Raw genomic sequence first — 14,095 nt, 5'->3', positions numbered from 1 at the left:
TTAAAACAGAACCATTTGCACCCCCCACCCCCTGTGTGTGTGTGTGTGTGTGTGTGTGTGTGTGTGTGTGTGTGTGTGTGTGTGTGTGTGTGTGTGTGTGTGTGTGTGTGTGCAAATGGACAAATATTACATATCTGACTATTTGCCCCAGCCTCATCAGAAATACTGCTTTGCTGTTTTCGCACCTTATAAACAGCTGAGGTTGGCTGTGGTTTATTGCGGGGGGGGGGGGGGCATATAGCGAGACGATCAAAGGCCCACAGTATCCTGCAGACAAATAAGAAAAATAAAATCACGTACAATACTAAAGTGGAACAATAATCTCTTTTAACTTTCTCTTAGATACAGGTAGGCCTCTGCTGTTTGCAGTTTAACGCTTTTATTTTGTTTTTCCTTTTTTTTTTCTTTTTTTAAGGGTTTAAGGATTAAGGACAATTTACGTAATTGTGACCGTTTTACTGCTTTGTAATAAATATTCAGTTTAATAAGCAGAGAAGGACTATTATCAAATGCTGACCATATCTTAAAGATTTCTCGCTCGTCCTTAAGAGTAGCTTTTTTAATTGCAATACATAGATAATTATTAAAATACAAATTTATACCAGCAGGTCTTGGCATAAGACTTTTTTGAGTTAAAGAGAGAGAGAGAGAGCGAGAGAGAGAGAGAGAGAGGGAGGGAGAGAGAGAGGGAGAGAATGGCTAACTTGGCAAACCTTAGCTTGGGAAGTTTCGGTGGTTCATTTGGGTTGTTTGCGCCATAAAGCTCGATGGTTACAGCCCAGAACTTGTAGTAAAAGTCTATTTTTATCGTTTTCTTCCTGTAATAAAACATTTTCCCCCACTTCATTTAATTTGTATATAACAGAAGCAAAAGCTTTAACTTCAAAAAACAAAAAAGAAAAGATAAAAAAGGATTTGAAAACATTTCACGATCGAAACAAAGGAGCATTTAAAAACAAAATCCTCTAGCACCATTTAGGAATTTAAATGTTGGTTTATATTTGTGTATTATTGTTGGGAGAAATTAAATACAAAAATGACATCACATTATTACTTTTCTTAAATGCTACACAAACTACACTTTATTTTAGGTTAAATCAAGAACGATGAGGTATTTTCCGTGTGCGCAGATATGTTCACAAATGCATCAAAATCTTACTATTAAAAAACAATATCAAGTTACCAAAACAATAACTTAAATAATGCAAATAGGTAGCTGAAAGACATTCAGGTAGTCAACAGATCCATGCAAATAACAAATGGCCTAAGGTAGCTATCTGTGTGCGGCAGTACAACACATCTAAGTTCTCATAAAACACTTGTTCCTCTCAATATTATAAGAAAAAAAAAACACCCAGCATTGTTTCAACAGCACTAACTTTACAACAACATGTGTTACAGGAACATTAAGGACAGACACCAGTTTTCCCTTTCAACCCCTCACCCCTCCCCTCCCAACCAGGCTCTAATCCCAGGTCTGTCCAAGAAAAAACAAAGAAAAAATGAAAACAGTTAACTGTCTCTTCGCCGGTCTTTGTTTTCTTTCTTCATCTTCATCCTGCGGTTCTGAAACCAGATTTTTACCTGTCTCTCGGTCAAATTCAACAGTCTCGCTATCTCGTATCTACGATCCCGGGGAAGGTACATGTTAAACAGAAACTCCTTTTCCAGTTCGAGGATTTGATGCTTTGTATACGGGCAACGTTTTTTTCTGGTGGGCTTTGCGTGAAGCCAGTTGGATGACGGGTTATCTGGAAACCATGAGACAAGAGAGTTAACGCTATCGAGATGAGTGTAAAATTAACAAAACAAAACAAAAATAAAACAAGTCCTGCTTATTCGTTTTACGCACAGTATGACTTTTTTCTTTAGAGACATTCTTTTTTGTCTGCAGAGAGGCAATTTTGAGGTTTTTCTCTGGCAATATTTCTGCCGAATTTGGAAAAATGCGCAGAATCTGACGTGAATATTAGGGTCATAGTCACCTTATTTATTATTTTATTTATTTATTTATTTTGGATATGATGTTAATCAGCTAGGAGACCTCTATGTCTCCGTACCTTTGAAACAATGCACTCTTATGATAGCGTCATACGCGATTTCAAGATGATACAAGCCAATGGCATTCAAAACAAATCCTCCACATTCGCGAAAAATTAAACCCTTTTGCTTATGCTATCTAAATGTTTACATCGAGTGACAATAATAAAAATCCAAACCCTGCATTGCTTACTTGGATCCACCTCCCTTTTTTCCTCTACTGACGGATTATCTTCAGTGGCTTTAGACGCAGTTTCGCAGGGAATCTCCACAAGAGACGCACCGTTTTCAGTGTCAGACAAAAGATGCGTGTGCGTCTCCAAAGTTGTGCATTCCGCAGTCCCAATCAGGGGTTCTGGTTTTATCTCATAGTGCATGCCTGTCGATGGTAATCCCGTCAAACACAGTGACGCAGAGACCGGATCCAGCGCCCAAGAGCGCGTAAACATGCCATCGCTGTCCCCACTCGGGTAAGGGTGATGTATATATGTCGGAGCGGCAGTGTTTGGAGTGTGGGCCGAGATGGCACTCCAAGAGCCACCAAAAATAGAAGATTTCGCCTGCAATGGGCAAGACTCCTGTCCGCCATATTCGGTGACCACCGCCTGCTCCACCCCTGCGGCTGACGAGGAATACCTCGGTGCCATATCTTCCTGCTCGGGAAGAATGCGCGAGTCAATGTAATAACTGGTCCCCAAAGTCGACATTGCAAAGACGCAAAGTCAGAAAACAGCACTCTACAGTCCTGCAGCGTTTAGAAAAAAACGTTTCATTGCATGATAAGCTGCTGCTGTCGTGCGCCAGCTAGAATCTCAATGCGTCCAGTAAGTTGAACCTTGCCCAAGACTGGATAGGGCGCCCCAAACACGTGACCGTGGGACAGAACAATAAATAATAAATCAGCCTAGCGCTCGGCTAAATGGCCACCATTTTCCCCCACCATATTTTAATAGCAAATCCCCGCGCTTTTATTGGGAACTATTTCGTTTATAAGCAATAAACGTTATGATTTTTGTCAAGAGAGCGTATGTTAGTGTAATCAAATCTAGCTGTAAATAGGGACGGGGGTAATAATCCTTTAAAGTATCCATTTGTAAAATCATCAAACAAGGTCTTCAGCTGAATATATATATATGCATATATATATATATGTATGTATGTATTCATAAAAAAGCATCATAGGGTTATTTACCCCCCATCAAAAAAACAGACTGTAATACTTTAATGACCTCTATAAAACTTCTAATATGTACAAAAATGAGGCTCGTGGTAGCGGCAGATAAAATATGTCAAGATTTTACTTTTTTATATATACAAAAGCAGCAAACACGTCATTAAAGAATCACTAGGCTTTGGAAGATTTAAACATTCTGGGACAGTTTCCAAAACGCACATAGTTGCGTCTGCGTGTCTGTGGGTCCACTTTGAAGGCAATCTAAAACGGAAAGTGGGATGAGGTTATTTGGGTGCCATATACCAGGCCCCTTTTATCACGGGCAATTGGGTTGTTTTTCTTAAGGTTACAACCTGGCTGTCTAAGCTAAATATCACCAATAAAGCTCAGCCTTTGTGTCCTTTCTCTGGCTCAGGCAGACGCATCCGGCATTTCGAGGCAACTGGCAGACTGCAATGATCATAACCGAGGCCTTGTCTGTCCTTTCCCCCTCTCCAGGACGCATACCACTGCGAATTCTTTCATATTCCTGCTTCCAACACTGCTATTTTACACACATGTACTCACAATCATACAGAGCGGTGACCTTAAAATTATGGACGTGGTTAAAACTTGGTGTTTCTTTTTATTATTTTTTAAATCCCAAAGTGTAGTCATGTGGACTTGGCTTTATAACCAAAAAGAAGAAAAAAAGTGGTCTATCCCCTTTGCGCAAAGCCATAAAACACATTATTGCACTTTTTGGAATAATACCTTTTATGCCTCTGAAGCAGTGTGCGCCGAGCAATTAATAAATGCAATTAGTAATTAAGAGCGATTCACTTTTCATGATGCGACGAGTTTTACTGAGGTAATCAAGGCAGTTTTGTGTTGTGGGAGAAATAATATAGCCCAACAACATGAGACTACCTAAACCACTCCACAGCCCGCTCTCCTCTTCTGGGGTTTTTGATTTCTTTTCCTTCTTTCTTTTTAAGTGTGAAATTTTGCTTAAATGTAGCCTGTTTTATTACTAGTAACAATTTTAGAAATTTCCAAAGGCGCAGAACTCAGTGTACAGGCAGTTAGCAACCACAAGTTGATATCATGCACCAAAACGGCTTTATAGCCCCCCATTTGGAGCTGCTTTTCGTCAAATTAGTCCGAGTGCGTTATTGCTTAGGCGTCTAGATTATGGATTTTACTATTTAAAAAGTTGAATGCAAGAAAACCTAACGTAATAACAATTTCAGATAGTTCAGAAAATCGCAATCAAAGGAGTCACTGTTACTCCACGCTTTGTGTGGCACATTTAGATATAATGTCAAGGACAAAAACAACGACGTAACAGGCATCTGCCGAAGGCCTAAACCGTGAAGAACATCACGCAGTAAAAGTGTAAAAAACCCAATTTAAAGTACAAAGAGCACAAATGCATTTGCGCTGTACCGGTGCCAGCTTTAAAATTTAAACAACCCGCAGCTCCTGCTCTGGTTTTGTGAATGAAATAAGAAGGCTGCAGTTGCATGGATGGGTTTTATTCATTTGACCAGCAAAATGTGCAAATATTAATCAAATCTCTGGGCTTCTTTAGCACTCACACAAATACCTACATGTAACTGGAACACAAGTTTCCCCAAGGGTTAGTCCAGCATGCAAATTCCAATGGTTCACTCAGGTTGAATAAAGAATATGTACAAGCCTGAAGCTCTGAAACACTGTAGTCACATTCAGAGCACTTTCAGCTGATCAGCGTTACAAAGGTAACTATTTATAAATACAAACACGACAAAATAAACCAGACATGAAAACAAAAATCATTCAAAAAAGACCAACAATCAATAAGTTAGCAGTAGGATCCTATTTTCATTCTCACAGTTGGGTGTGGGGTCTGCACAGGCGTCCTTGGCATGGATGAAGGAGGGCGCCAAAGACGCACAGTCTCATGAGAAACTGAAGCTGCTGGAGAGCTCTCGGATCCTGTTTTCACGGCTCATTTTTTTCAGTTTCATCCTCCTGTTTTGGAACCAGATTTTGACTTGCCTGTCAGTGAGGTGCACGCTACGGCTGATCTCCAGACGGCGCTCTCTAGTCAAGTACATGTTGAAGAGAAACTCCTTCTCCAGCTCCAGAGTCTGGTGCTTGGTGTAGGGGCAACGCTTCTTTCGACCACTCTTAGCTGTGAGCCAATTAGCCGTACTTTCCATCTTTCCATCCCCTACAATGAAAATTAGCCAAATATTAGGCAACAGGTGTGACAAACGTCATATTCATTAGAAATCATGAACGGATAACATTACATAAACAAAACATGCCAGTGCCCACACATGAAAATGTTCACTCAAATAATTTATCAACTATACGTATTTATTGCAAATGTTTGCACTTGCAACTGTTAGTAAAAGTATATATGTCCGCGTACAATGTCAGATATTTGAGATCTAAATGATCGGCGCTTGGATTTTACGCACAAATATCCGAGTCACTGTAAAGCTGCAGATCAGCATCTTACCAGAAAATGATAGTAGCATAATGTGTAGTATATACATATATACTACACTGCTACTATCATGTAGTATATATATATATATATATATATATATATGTATATATATATATATATATATATATATATATATATATATATATATATATATATATATATATATATATATATAAGGTGTGTCTTAAATAACAGTTAATTATATTATTAACAGTTAAAATAAATACACGAAGCCTATTTTAATATTGACAGCCAAAACATCGTATCACTGTTTCTTTGTTTTTGGTTTTTGGGGGGTGGGGGGATTTTTGTTTAGTTTTTTTTCCTTTGAGAGAGACAATAGCTCTGCATCTCTGCTTTAAATAAGCCAAGTTTAATTTTGCTTCCTCTCTGATAAACTTCTAAGTGCCTGACAGTTCCCCAAAAGCACCAATCTTCCTCGCGTATTTTTGCGGCCAGAAATCTTACGTTTTAAAGCAATGATCACATCTCCTATGTTTTTTTAGCCATATTTCTGCAGCTAATGCCAGCTCTTCACCTTTTACGAGCTTTTCTGGACACTCCGTACTGCAAGTTTCAGTTGGTTCGGGAGAGGACGAGCCTTCCGAGGAGAGGCGGCTGTCCTCTCCTCTGGCCGGGGCGCAGGGCGCAGGGACAGGCGCCTCCTCGTGGCCCTCTCCATGCTCCGACTCCGCAGAGGCGGCCGGCGGCTGGGAGGCTTGGCTGTCCAAACGGGCAGGTCGTTGCAGAGTGAAGTGATTCATGTTTGGCTGGACATCGTGATAGAGCCTGGAGGACGTGTACGTCTGAGACAGGCGGAAGTAGCCGGGGACTGGCACCGTGTTGCCGCTACCCGGGCAGGATGCGCTCGAGTAGGATATGTCATCTACTGTCGCTCCTTTAGGACATTTATCAGACTCATAAAGGCAGTAAGCGCTCTCCTCTTTTATACTCGGCGAGAATGAACACTGAGCCATATGCTGGGCGCTGGGCTGATCCACCCGACAGGATCTCGACGTTTCCAGCCACGTTTCCATTCCTTGAACATACGAAGCAGCAGAGGGGATCACGCTTTGGGTCGTTGGCTCGTTGCGCTTACCGATCCCCGTGAAACAAGAGCCACCGGAGAGTCCATATGAATATTCCGACGCCGGTGGCAAATACACGCTGTTACTTTGGTAATACGAACCGCTGTCGGTTCTCACGTTGATTAAGGAGTCCACAAAAAAGGAATTTCCAGCTTGGTTGTTGGGGCATGACATCGCTGTGGTATAATTTGACGGTGGATGAAGATAGCCCTTTCTGGCTGACATTTCTTGTGCAAAACATTGCTGAATAATTACTGATACTCACGCTTCTCACTGTAGCCTGCAGCCAATTAAAACACCAGGCGACTACAGACTCCTCCCAGTCCCGATCAGGCATCTCCACTGTGTCATATATTTTGTTTTAGGCTAAGTAAAGAGAAACTTTGAGGGAGAAAAGTGGTGTATCAGATGGGTTTAAGTAAAATCTTTAAATCTCCTTAAACTCTTGCACCTATAAGCCTCGAGGTGCCTGCCTTAAGTTTAGCACAACAACTGCTATTTGAAAACTCAGTTGTTGAAAGCTGTCCCTAACCATTATGTACAATGCATAGCTTTATGGCCAGTTTTACAGCACTGTAAAATGAGGGGTTCTAGAGGTGCCTCTGAGAATCTCAGGATGCGTCGAGGATCCAAAATGTGTGTGACTCTTTGGTCCAGGGACTCTTAAGCTTTCTTGTGCTCATCTGATTGTTAATATTATTGGCCAGAACCTTTTAAAAATTTCCCATGGATTGTCCAATAGCAGAGTGGACAGCTGCTCAACTTTGTCGCATTCATGCCAAAACTTCAGGTCACGTTTTGGTGTGAATATTATGGATTAAAATGTCACGACAAGGCAACTTTTATTGCAGATGCTCTGCTGAGCATTTATAAGGGCAGCGAGCAGGAACACTGAAGTAAAGGCGCCACAGTTGAACAATGCCCTGGAGCTGCATTTGCGTAATCGTCCCCTAATAGTGGCAATACTGCAAGGAAGGTAGTTTCTTATTTAACAGATTGGAACTTGTTAATTCTACTGTTATGTTCGCCACCGCTGGGATGCCATATTTTCTCACGTATTTATTCCTTGCTTCTTCAGAAACACCAAGGTCCATATGCACATACTCCACTTTTTATTAGCCTAATTTTAAGCTTAGTGTGTATATGTATATATATATATATATATATATATATACATATATATATATATATATATATATATATATATATATGTATATATATATATACATATATATATACATATATATATATATATGGAGAGAGAGATACTGTTAAGTATTACGTATTTAAAATAAAAGAATAAATAAACAAAATGTATAAAGATATTTAATTTCTCAGGAAACAACAAGTACTACTTAAAAAAAAAAAGTGCTCCAGTAACCTCACACGGATCATATCCCAGTCGGCCGGCCAAGCAAGCAAATCGAGGATCTTAGTTAATTTTTATTTTCCATTTTTATATCATGACAAAGTCAGTTAAAACTAGTTAACAAAAAGCGTTGGGTTAAAAGCAAAAAAATAAAAGATACAAATAAAAATAATACATTAAAGCACGCCTTTAAATAAAAATAGAAGCTGAGTTTGTGGCCGACAGATTTAGGTCAGCCTAAAATGTCGCTTATCGTGGGGTTTATCCTAAAATACAACACCGGTTACGTCTATCTCCCTTTAAGCCTGGAGCCATAAAGTCTAGAAATCAGAGCTGCAGTTTATATACAGCCATTTTATGTGGCGGCAAACGTGCAGCAGTCTTGCTGGAATGAATGAGAATATCCATTAACCCCTCTGGATTATTTCCTGTCAGATCTAAGTGTGTGCTGCGCGTCTGCTGATTATTATCATTCCCTCATATTATTATTCACATAAAACTTAGGTGTAGAAAGGGGGCTTTTTATTTATCTGACTTTATTAAATAAATGTTAGAAATCGAGTGAAAAGCACGCACAAAGGGACAACAAAAGTAATCAAACGAACCATGGCTTCCACTTTTTAAAAGATTTGTATTGATCCCATAGCGTGTATGCAAGGATGATCAAATCCTCTCCCACTAAATGAAGTATGATCTACATTTAAAAACAAAACAAAACTGTATGGTGTTGTAAAAATTAGTGACCCACAAACTGTTTGGAATATAAACCTTTGAGATTTTATTTCTTCGTGCGCATTAGATATGCCCATTACTTTGCACAATTTCAACCTGAGAACTGCTGAATTGAATATACACAGAAAAAAAATTTCTGCAGAGTTTTCTTGCGGAACTTTTCCAGAAATCTTATTATTATATGATAACATACAATAAAACATCTTCAGGTCAGTTATATGCAGACAGAAATGATTCTGGATGTTGTGGAAAATAAACTTTCTTAAATCACAAGAAGAGAAGGGGAAAAACAAAAATACATCCCTGTCACTGTGAAATGAATATGACAGTATGTCTGTGCCTACCTTAACAATAAAATCCTGAGGTGGTTACATATTTTAAAGCGGCTGAACGTCGAGTCAAACTTCCTTCATATCTCAATTCACGGCAATGACATTGATCTGAGGAGCGCCACCCAGTGGGCAAACACAACAGGCCCACACTGGAACGCAACACCAACGGAATATTCCTACCACGGCAAGATGCTGATACAAATGAGGCCGGAAAGGTCCGTGAACACAAGTTTCAGTGCTCCCAGCCGTTGTTTTTCAGGCCCTTAGTCACAGTTAATAACCTTGGTCTCAGACGCTTTATTGCACTGCACTCCAAACGCTCCAGACGAATCCGCGTTTTATGGCCAAGTTACTGGAGCAACTGGGAGGATGTGCAGCAATCAAAGCGGCATTCCTGGGAGCCTCACAGGATGCACGGTATAAGGAAGGCTACAGGGCCCTTATTAGCTTATGACAGGCTATTCAAGTTGTTTTCAGGGCCCTAGTGCTGATTATAAAATCACATTTAACACTTTTTCTTTTTTACCATCTTTTCATGTGCAGTTACCTCCATTTGCCTGTAAGATTCCCAGCTTGTTTATGTACTAACATACTTATGTAAGGTCTTTGGATTAAATCACTCCACATAATAAATAAATGATGATACTGTTGGTGGTGACTGTACTCACAGTCTGGGGTTTCTCCGTGTCTTTATTTACCCCATGTGCTACTGCTGGTTCAGGCTGACACAGGCTGACTTGAGCGTCCAGTAACAGCTACAACACTTCGTGGAGCCACATGAGAAAACAAATACATTTGTTTTTTAATTAGATCTACGCGATTTTTTAAAGTGTCAAGATCGTTTCAGATTGACCTAATAGGAATGTAAGGTCAAAAATAAGCTTTTCCACATCCCCCTCCCAGAAATGAATGAAAGCCTTGTAACGGATATCAAATAATAACTGCAGAGGATCTGATTTCCAGCCACGAGGGAATAAAAAGCGTCAGACCTACATATCATGCATCTGATACGACCCACGTGCTGGCATATAAAACTAAATATTGGATTATGTTTCTTTTGGAGGCTTTGCTCTTTTATCAGAGGTTTGCCCTTTGGATGAATTTGGAAAGTAATCCAACTTTTACGAGCAAGGGCTCAACAAAGCGCATGTAGTAGGGTCAAGCGCAGATGTTAAATATCAGTGAATCTCAGACTTAAGTGCATGAGACGAACAAATTTGTATCAGATTATGACTTTACTCATTCCACAACTATGCAATGCCGTGGCAAGCGTTTTTGGACCAGCTGATCACTATCAGTGGTGTCAAAAATCAGGAGGGGGGTCTGTTAGTAACTCCAAAACCTAGAAAAAAAAACATTTTTAAATCCCCAGACTTCTTGTATTTGCACAGGAACACTGTGCAGGCGGGGGGGAGTCAAAAGTTTAGGCCCGCAAAAGATGTGTGTTCGCGCTAAAATTGGGCCAAATCAAGATCCATTAAAGGGGACAGAAAGATACACGTGCGTGCGCAAGTAAACTTTAATCATATAGTGGGAAAAAAATAGGATTTTTTTTAAATGCATCTTGATGTATATTATTAAATAAAATGAAGAGAAATCAGACAGATGTGGTTTTCTGTGTAAGCACCCCCATGCAACCATTAGACTTTAACATCTGTCGAGCTTAATAATAATAATAATAATAATAATAATAATAATAATAATAATAATAATAATAATAGAGCAAATTGCGTTAAAGGTGTATAAATAATTATTGATGGAGAGTGGCACTTTAAAATCTCGTCCTCCTGTCCAGGTAATGATATAGATGTGTGTGTAAAAGAGAGAGGTGCGTGTCCGCTGTCTTTGTTCAGTTTTTTTTATAGCAGGGGGTTCGTGGTGTAGTACTGTAAACGGTCTCTGTTCAGTTTCTTCTCCTTCATCCTTCTGTTTTGGAACCAAATCTTGACCTGGCGATCTGTCAGGTTGAGCATCCGCGAAAGCTGCAGACGCTTCTCTTTGTTGATGTAAACACTGAAGAAGAACTCTCTTTCCAGTTCCCTGATCTGGTATTTGGAGTATGGACATCTCTTCTTGCGCGTCCTCTGGCCACCTGGAAGACAACAAAAGGCAAAAGATCGTCACTTAAGATTAACATGGACCCCTTTGCACCCGCGTGAGATCGTCAGTGTATTTCTCGCTAATAAGCAGCCCCAGCTTTGGAGTTCAAGTATCTTCCCCCTACACTCAGGCCTACAGGATCAAGACTTGTAAACAAAGGCTGGGATTGATAGTAAAACACGTTGGGCACTAAAGATTGCCTGTCGGAAGTTGTGAAAGCGTATTGAAATCTGTAAAGTGAGCGGGGAGGAATCATCTTGGCTGTTTTGGGGATTGAAGGCGTAGGCCTAAACGACACATGGGAGTATCATGTATCTGATATTCTTTTACTGTTCCCTATTGATCTCGCTGTGGGTAGAGAGCTGTTATTTTAGCTTTAGCACTGTAAATGCTGTCATGGAAAGCAGCTGGTGCATTAAAGCCTTGCAAATCCAGTGAATTTGTAAATATTTATCCAAAGAAGCAGGGTTAAGCCTAAACTCTTGTCCAGAGTCAGATTTAAACGCCCAACGCACTCCACTTTACACTGCGCGGAATAAACAAGAATGCTAAATCTTAAAATGATCCAAAAATGGCTTATAATCAATGCAGAGGCTCTGTGGTGTGTTTAAAATATCTTGGTCGCTGTTAGGCTGTTATGTCAGTAGTATTTTAAAAAAATAAAATAAAAATTAACATTTGGCATATAAATGTTTTACAAGGTAATTATAAAAGTCCATACAAGCGCACAAATGAAGGGGAAAAAACAGAGGCCATGTTGGAAATCTTGAAGACCAGCTTAACGCCAAAGTCTTCACGGCCAATTTCAATCCCAAGCACGTGATCTTGTCGTTTATAACATAGTTTTGTTGTAGGGTAAATCTGCAGGCCCTCCATAAACCTTACGTGCTTATAAAACTGCATATAAAAAGCTTTAAGAGCAAGGCGTAAGATTTTTCTCTGTGCATTAAGCAGGTTCACTCACTGCTGCTTTTGCTCTGCTTCTCCTCGCTGTGGCCGGAAGACGACTTGGGGCTGCAGCTCTCCGCCGTGTCGGAGCCCGGGTGCGCAGGAGCTGGGCTTGCTTTGGCGTGTCTCTCCGTGTCTGTCGCGTGTGCCGTCGGCGTTGCGCCGTTCTCTGCGCTCCCGTAAGCAGTGTCGAAAAACTGATCGAACGCCTGTGGCAGGACCCCGTTCCTGCCAACGCTGCCATAGAAGCTGGGCGTCGGGTTGGAGGAGCTGCAGTGGCTGGTGCTGGGGCTGCCTTTCACCAGGATCTCTCCCCCCCGAGAGGTCGGGCTCGTCCAGCTTTCCCTGTGCACGATGTCCTCAGCGAAGCAGTGCGATAGGCTCCCCCTGCTGTGGTGCCATTTACTTGAAGTATCAATGCCATAGTCTCTGAAAGCCACATCTCTCACGGATGGGACCTGTGGAAGAGCTGAGGACTGGTAGGAGTATGTCATGGGGCAAGAGGACTGGCTCTGGGTTAAATAATGAGGGAGACCCGAGAACTCTGCTCCGGAGACGTAGTAAGTGCAACTCGGTAAATACATATTGGAGCCAGAGATCCGTTCATCAAAATCCATATTCTGTGGCTGAAAACGTCCTATAATAATCCTTGCATAGTTCCTCCGCGACGCTGCGCTCCAGTCACTTTGAGGCAGACTGGTGGAGCAGAAATCCTTAGACGTACAAGCTGACGTGGGGATCCATCTCTATCCATTCCTGAGGGCCAAAGCCATGTGACCACTGGCACAAAATGACAGATAGCCTACGTCTCAACGTGTAGGTTATATGAGTGAAAGAGTTTATGAAGTCGATCTTTGGCCGTGTGGAAAAGGAAAAATACTGAAACGGAATTTTGCTCAGAACTATTTTGGATATGCTGGAAGAGCTGAGCCTCTTATACACTGATTTTCATTGTTCCAGTGGGGTTATCTGGCTGAAGGCCTATTAGTGCCATGCTACAGGGTGGAAAACCCCTGAATTATATCAATTTTTACGCAGGCCAAGCATACCTGCAATTATATTATTTTATTTTTTATTTATTTTTTTGGTTTCTTTCTTTCTTTCTTTCTTTCTTTCTTTCTTTCTTTCTTTCTTTCTTTCTTTCTTTCTTTCTTTCTTTCTTTCTTTCTTTTTATTGTTTTTAAACCTAACATTCGCCTTAACCCCGACCTCAGCACAGACGCCTGAGAGCTTTTGAAGATGAAGATCAGGTTTTCGGCCGCGTCAGCAGCAAAGATACACACCCGGTTACGCACGTAAGGGTTAAACTTTGAGACACAGATGACAACATTTAGATAGAACAGATGATCTGTTGAGTTTGATAGTTTGACAGATTCCAGTTTTGAAAATAAAAAAAATGGTGCTCAGTCACACATGCATAAATTTATTAAGAAATTAGAAGCCTGTAAAATGGGATTATTTCTTGTCTGTGGATTTAATATAGCTCCTCTGGTTATATGGCGACCAATCAAGTCCCCAAGTGTGGGGCGATGCGAGACATTGTGTACTTTTGTTTTTCAGGCATCCGCACAGATTCACACCCAGGAGCAAACATAACAGACTGTGAGGCTTTTTTTCATTATACTTTTATATTTGCAAAGTTTTTTGTTCAGACCAGCATTTCCATGATCGTTAAAACATACTTTTCTATTTAATACCACATTTCCCCCAAAAATATATTGAACCGCAGTTTGTTTTTTTGTTTTTGATTTTGTTTTTGCGTAAAAGTTGAAAATAAATAAATAAATAAAAAAATTATGTATATATATATATATATATATATATATATAT

The 14,095-nt window shown here is 40.4% G+C and overlaps 3 protein-coding genes across 3 annotated transcripts; all 3 read right to left on the bottom strand.

The window, feature by feature from the left end:
- Positions 1-1,059: 1,059 nt before the first annotated feature.
- On the bottom strand, positions 1,060-2,869 carry hoxa9b (homeobox A9b). The gene is made up of 2 exons (XM_040031154.1): positions 2,234-2,869; positions 1,060-1,751 (listed from the first exon to the last, which is right to left on the bottom strand). The coding sequence occupies exons 1-2, from the start codon at positions 2,745-2,747 to the stop codon at positions 1,513-1,515; spliced, it is 753 nt and encodes a 250-aa protein (XP_039887088.1). The 5' UTR covers positions 2,748-2,869; the 3' UTR covers positions 1,060-1,512.
- Positions 2,870-4,715: 1,846 nt separating this feature from the next.
- hoxa10b (homeobox A10b) lies at positions 4,716-7,070 on the bottom strand. Its single transcript, XM_040031136.1, has 2 exons — positions 6,235-7,070; positions 4,716-5,411 (listed from the first exon to the last, which is right to left on the bottom strand). The coding sequence occupies exons 1-2, from the start codon at positions 7,007-7,009 to the stop codon at positions 5,137-5,139; spliced, it is 1,050 nt and encodes a 349-aa protein (XP_039887070.1). The 5' UTR covers positions 7,010-7,070; the 3' UTR covers positions 4,716-5,136.
- A 1,860-nt stretch (positions 7,071-8,930) lies between these two features.
- On the bottom strand, positions 8,931-13,272 carry hoxa11b (homeobox A11b). The gene is made up of 2 exons (XM_040031146.1): positions 12,282-13,272; positions 8,931-11,309 (listed from the first exon to the last, which is right to left on the bottom strand). Exons 1-2 carry the CDS (start codon positions 12,880-12,882, stop codon positions 11,077-11,079), a joined length of 834 nt encoding a protein of 277 aa, XP_039887080.1. The 5' UTR covers positions 12,883-13,272; the 3' UTR covers positions 8,931-11,076.
- Positions 13,273-14,095: the final 823 nt, after the last annotated feature.

This window comes from Simochromis diagramma, unplaced genomic scaffold (assembly GCF_900408965.1).
Source record: "Simochromis diagramma unplaced genomic scaffold, fSimDia1.1 OVJJ01000361.1, whole genome shotgun sequence".
Taxonomy (NCBI): domain Eukaryota; kingdom Metazoa; phylum Chordata; class Actinopteri; order Cichliformes; family Cichlidae; genus Simochromis; species Simochromis diagramma.
The sequence above is the reverse complement of the archived record's forward strand: the minus strand, read 5'-3'. Positions and strand labels throughout refer to the sequence as shown.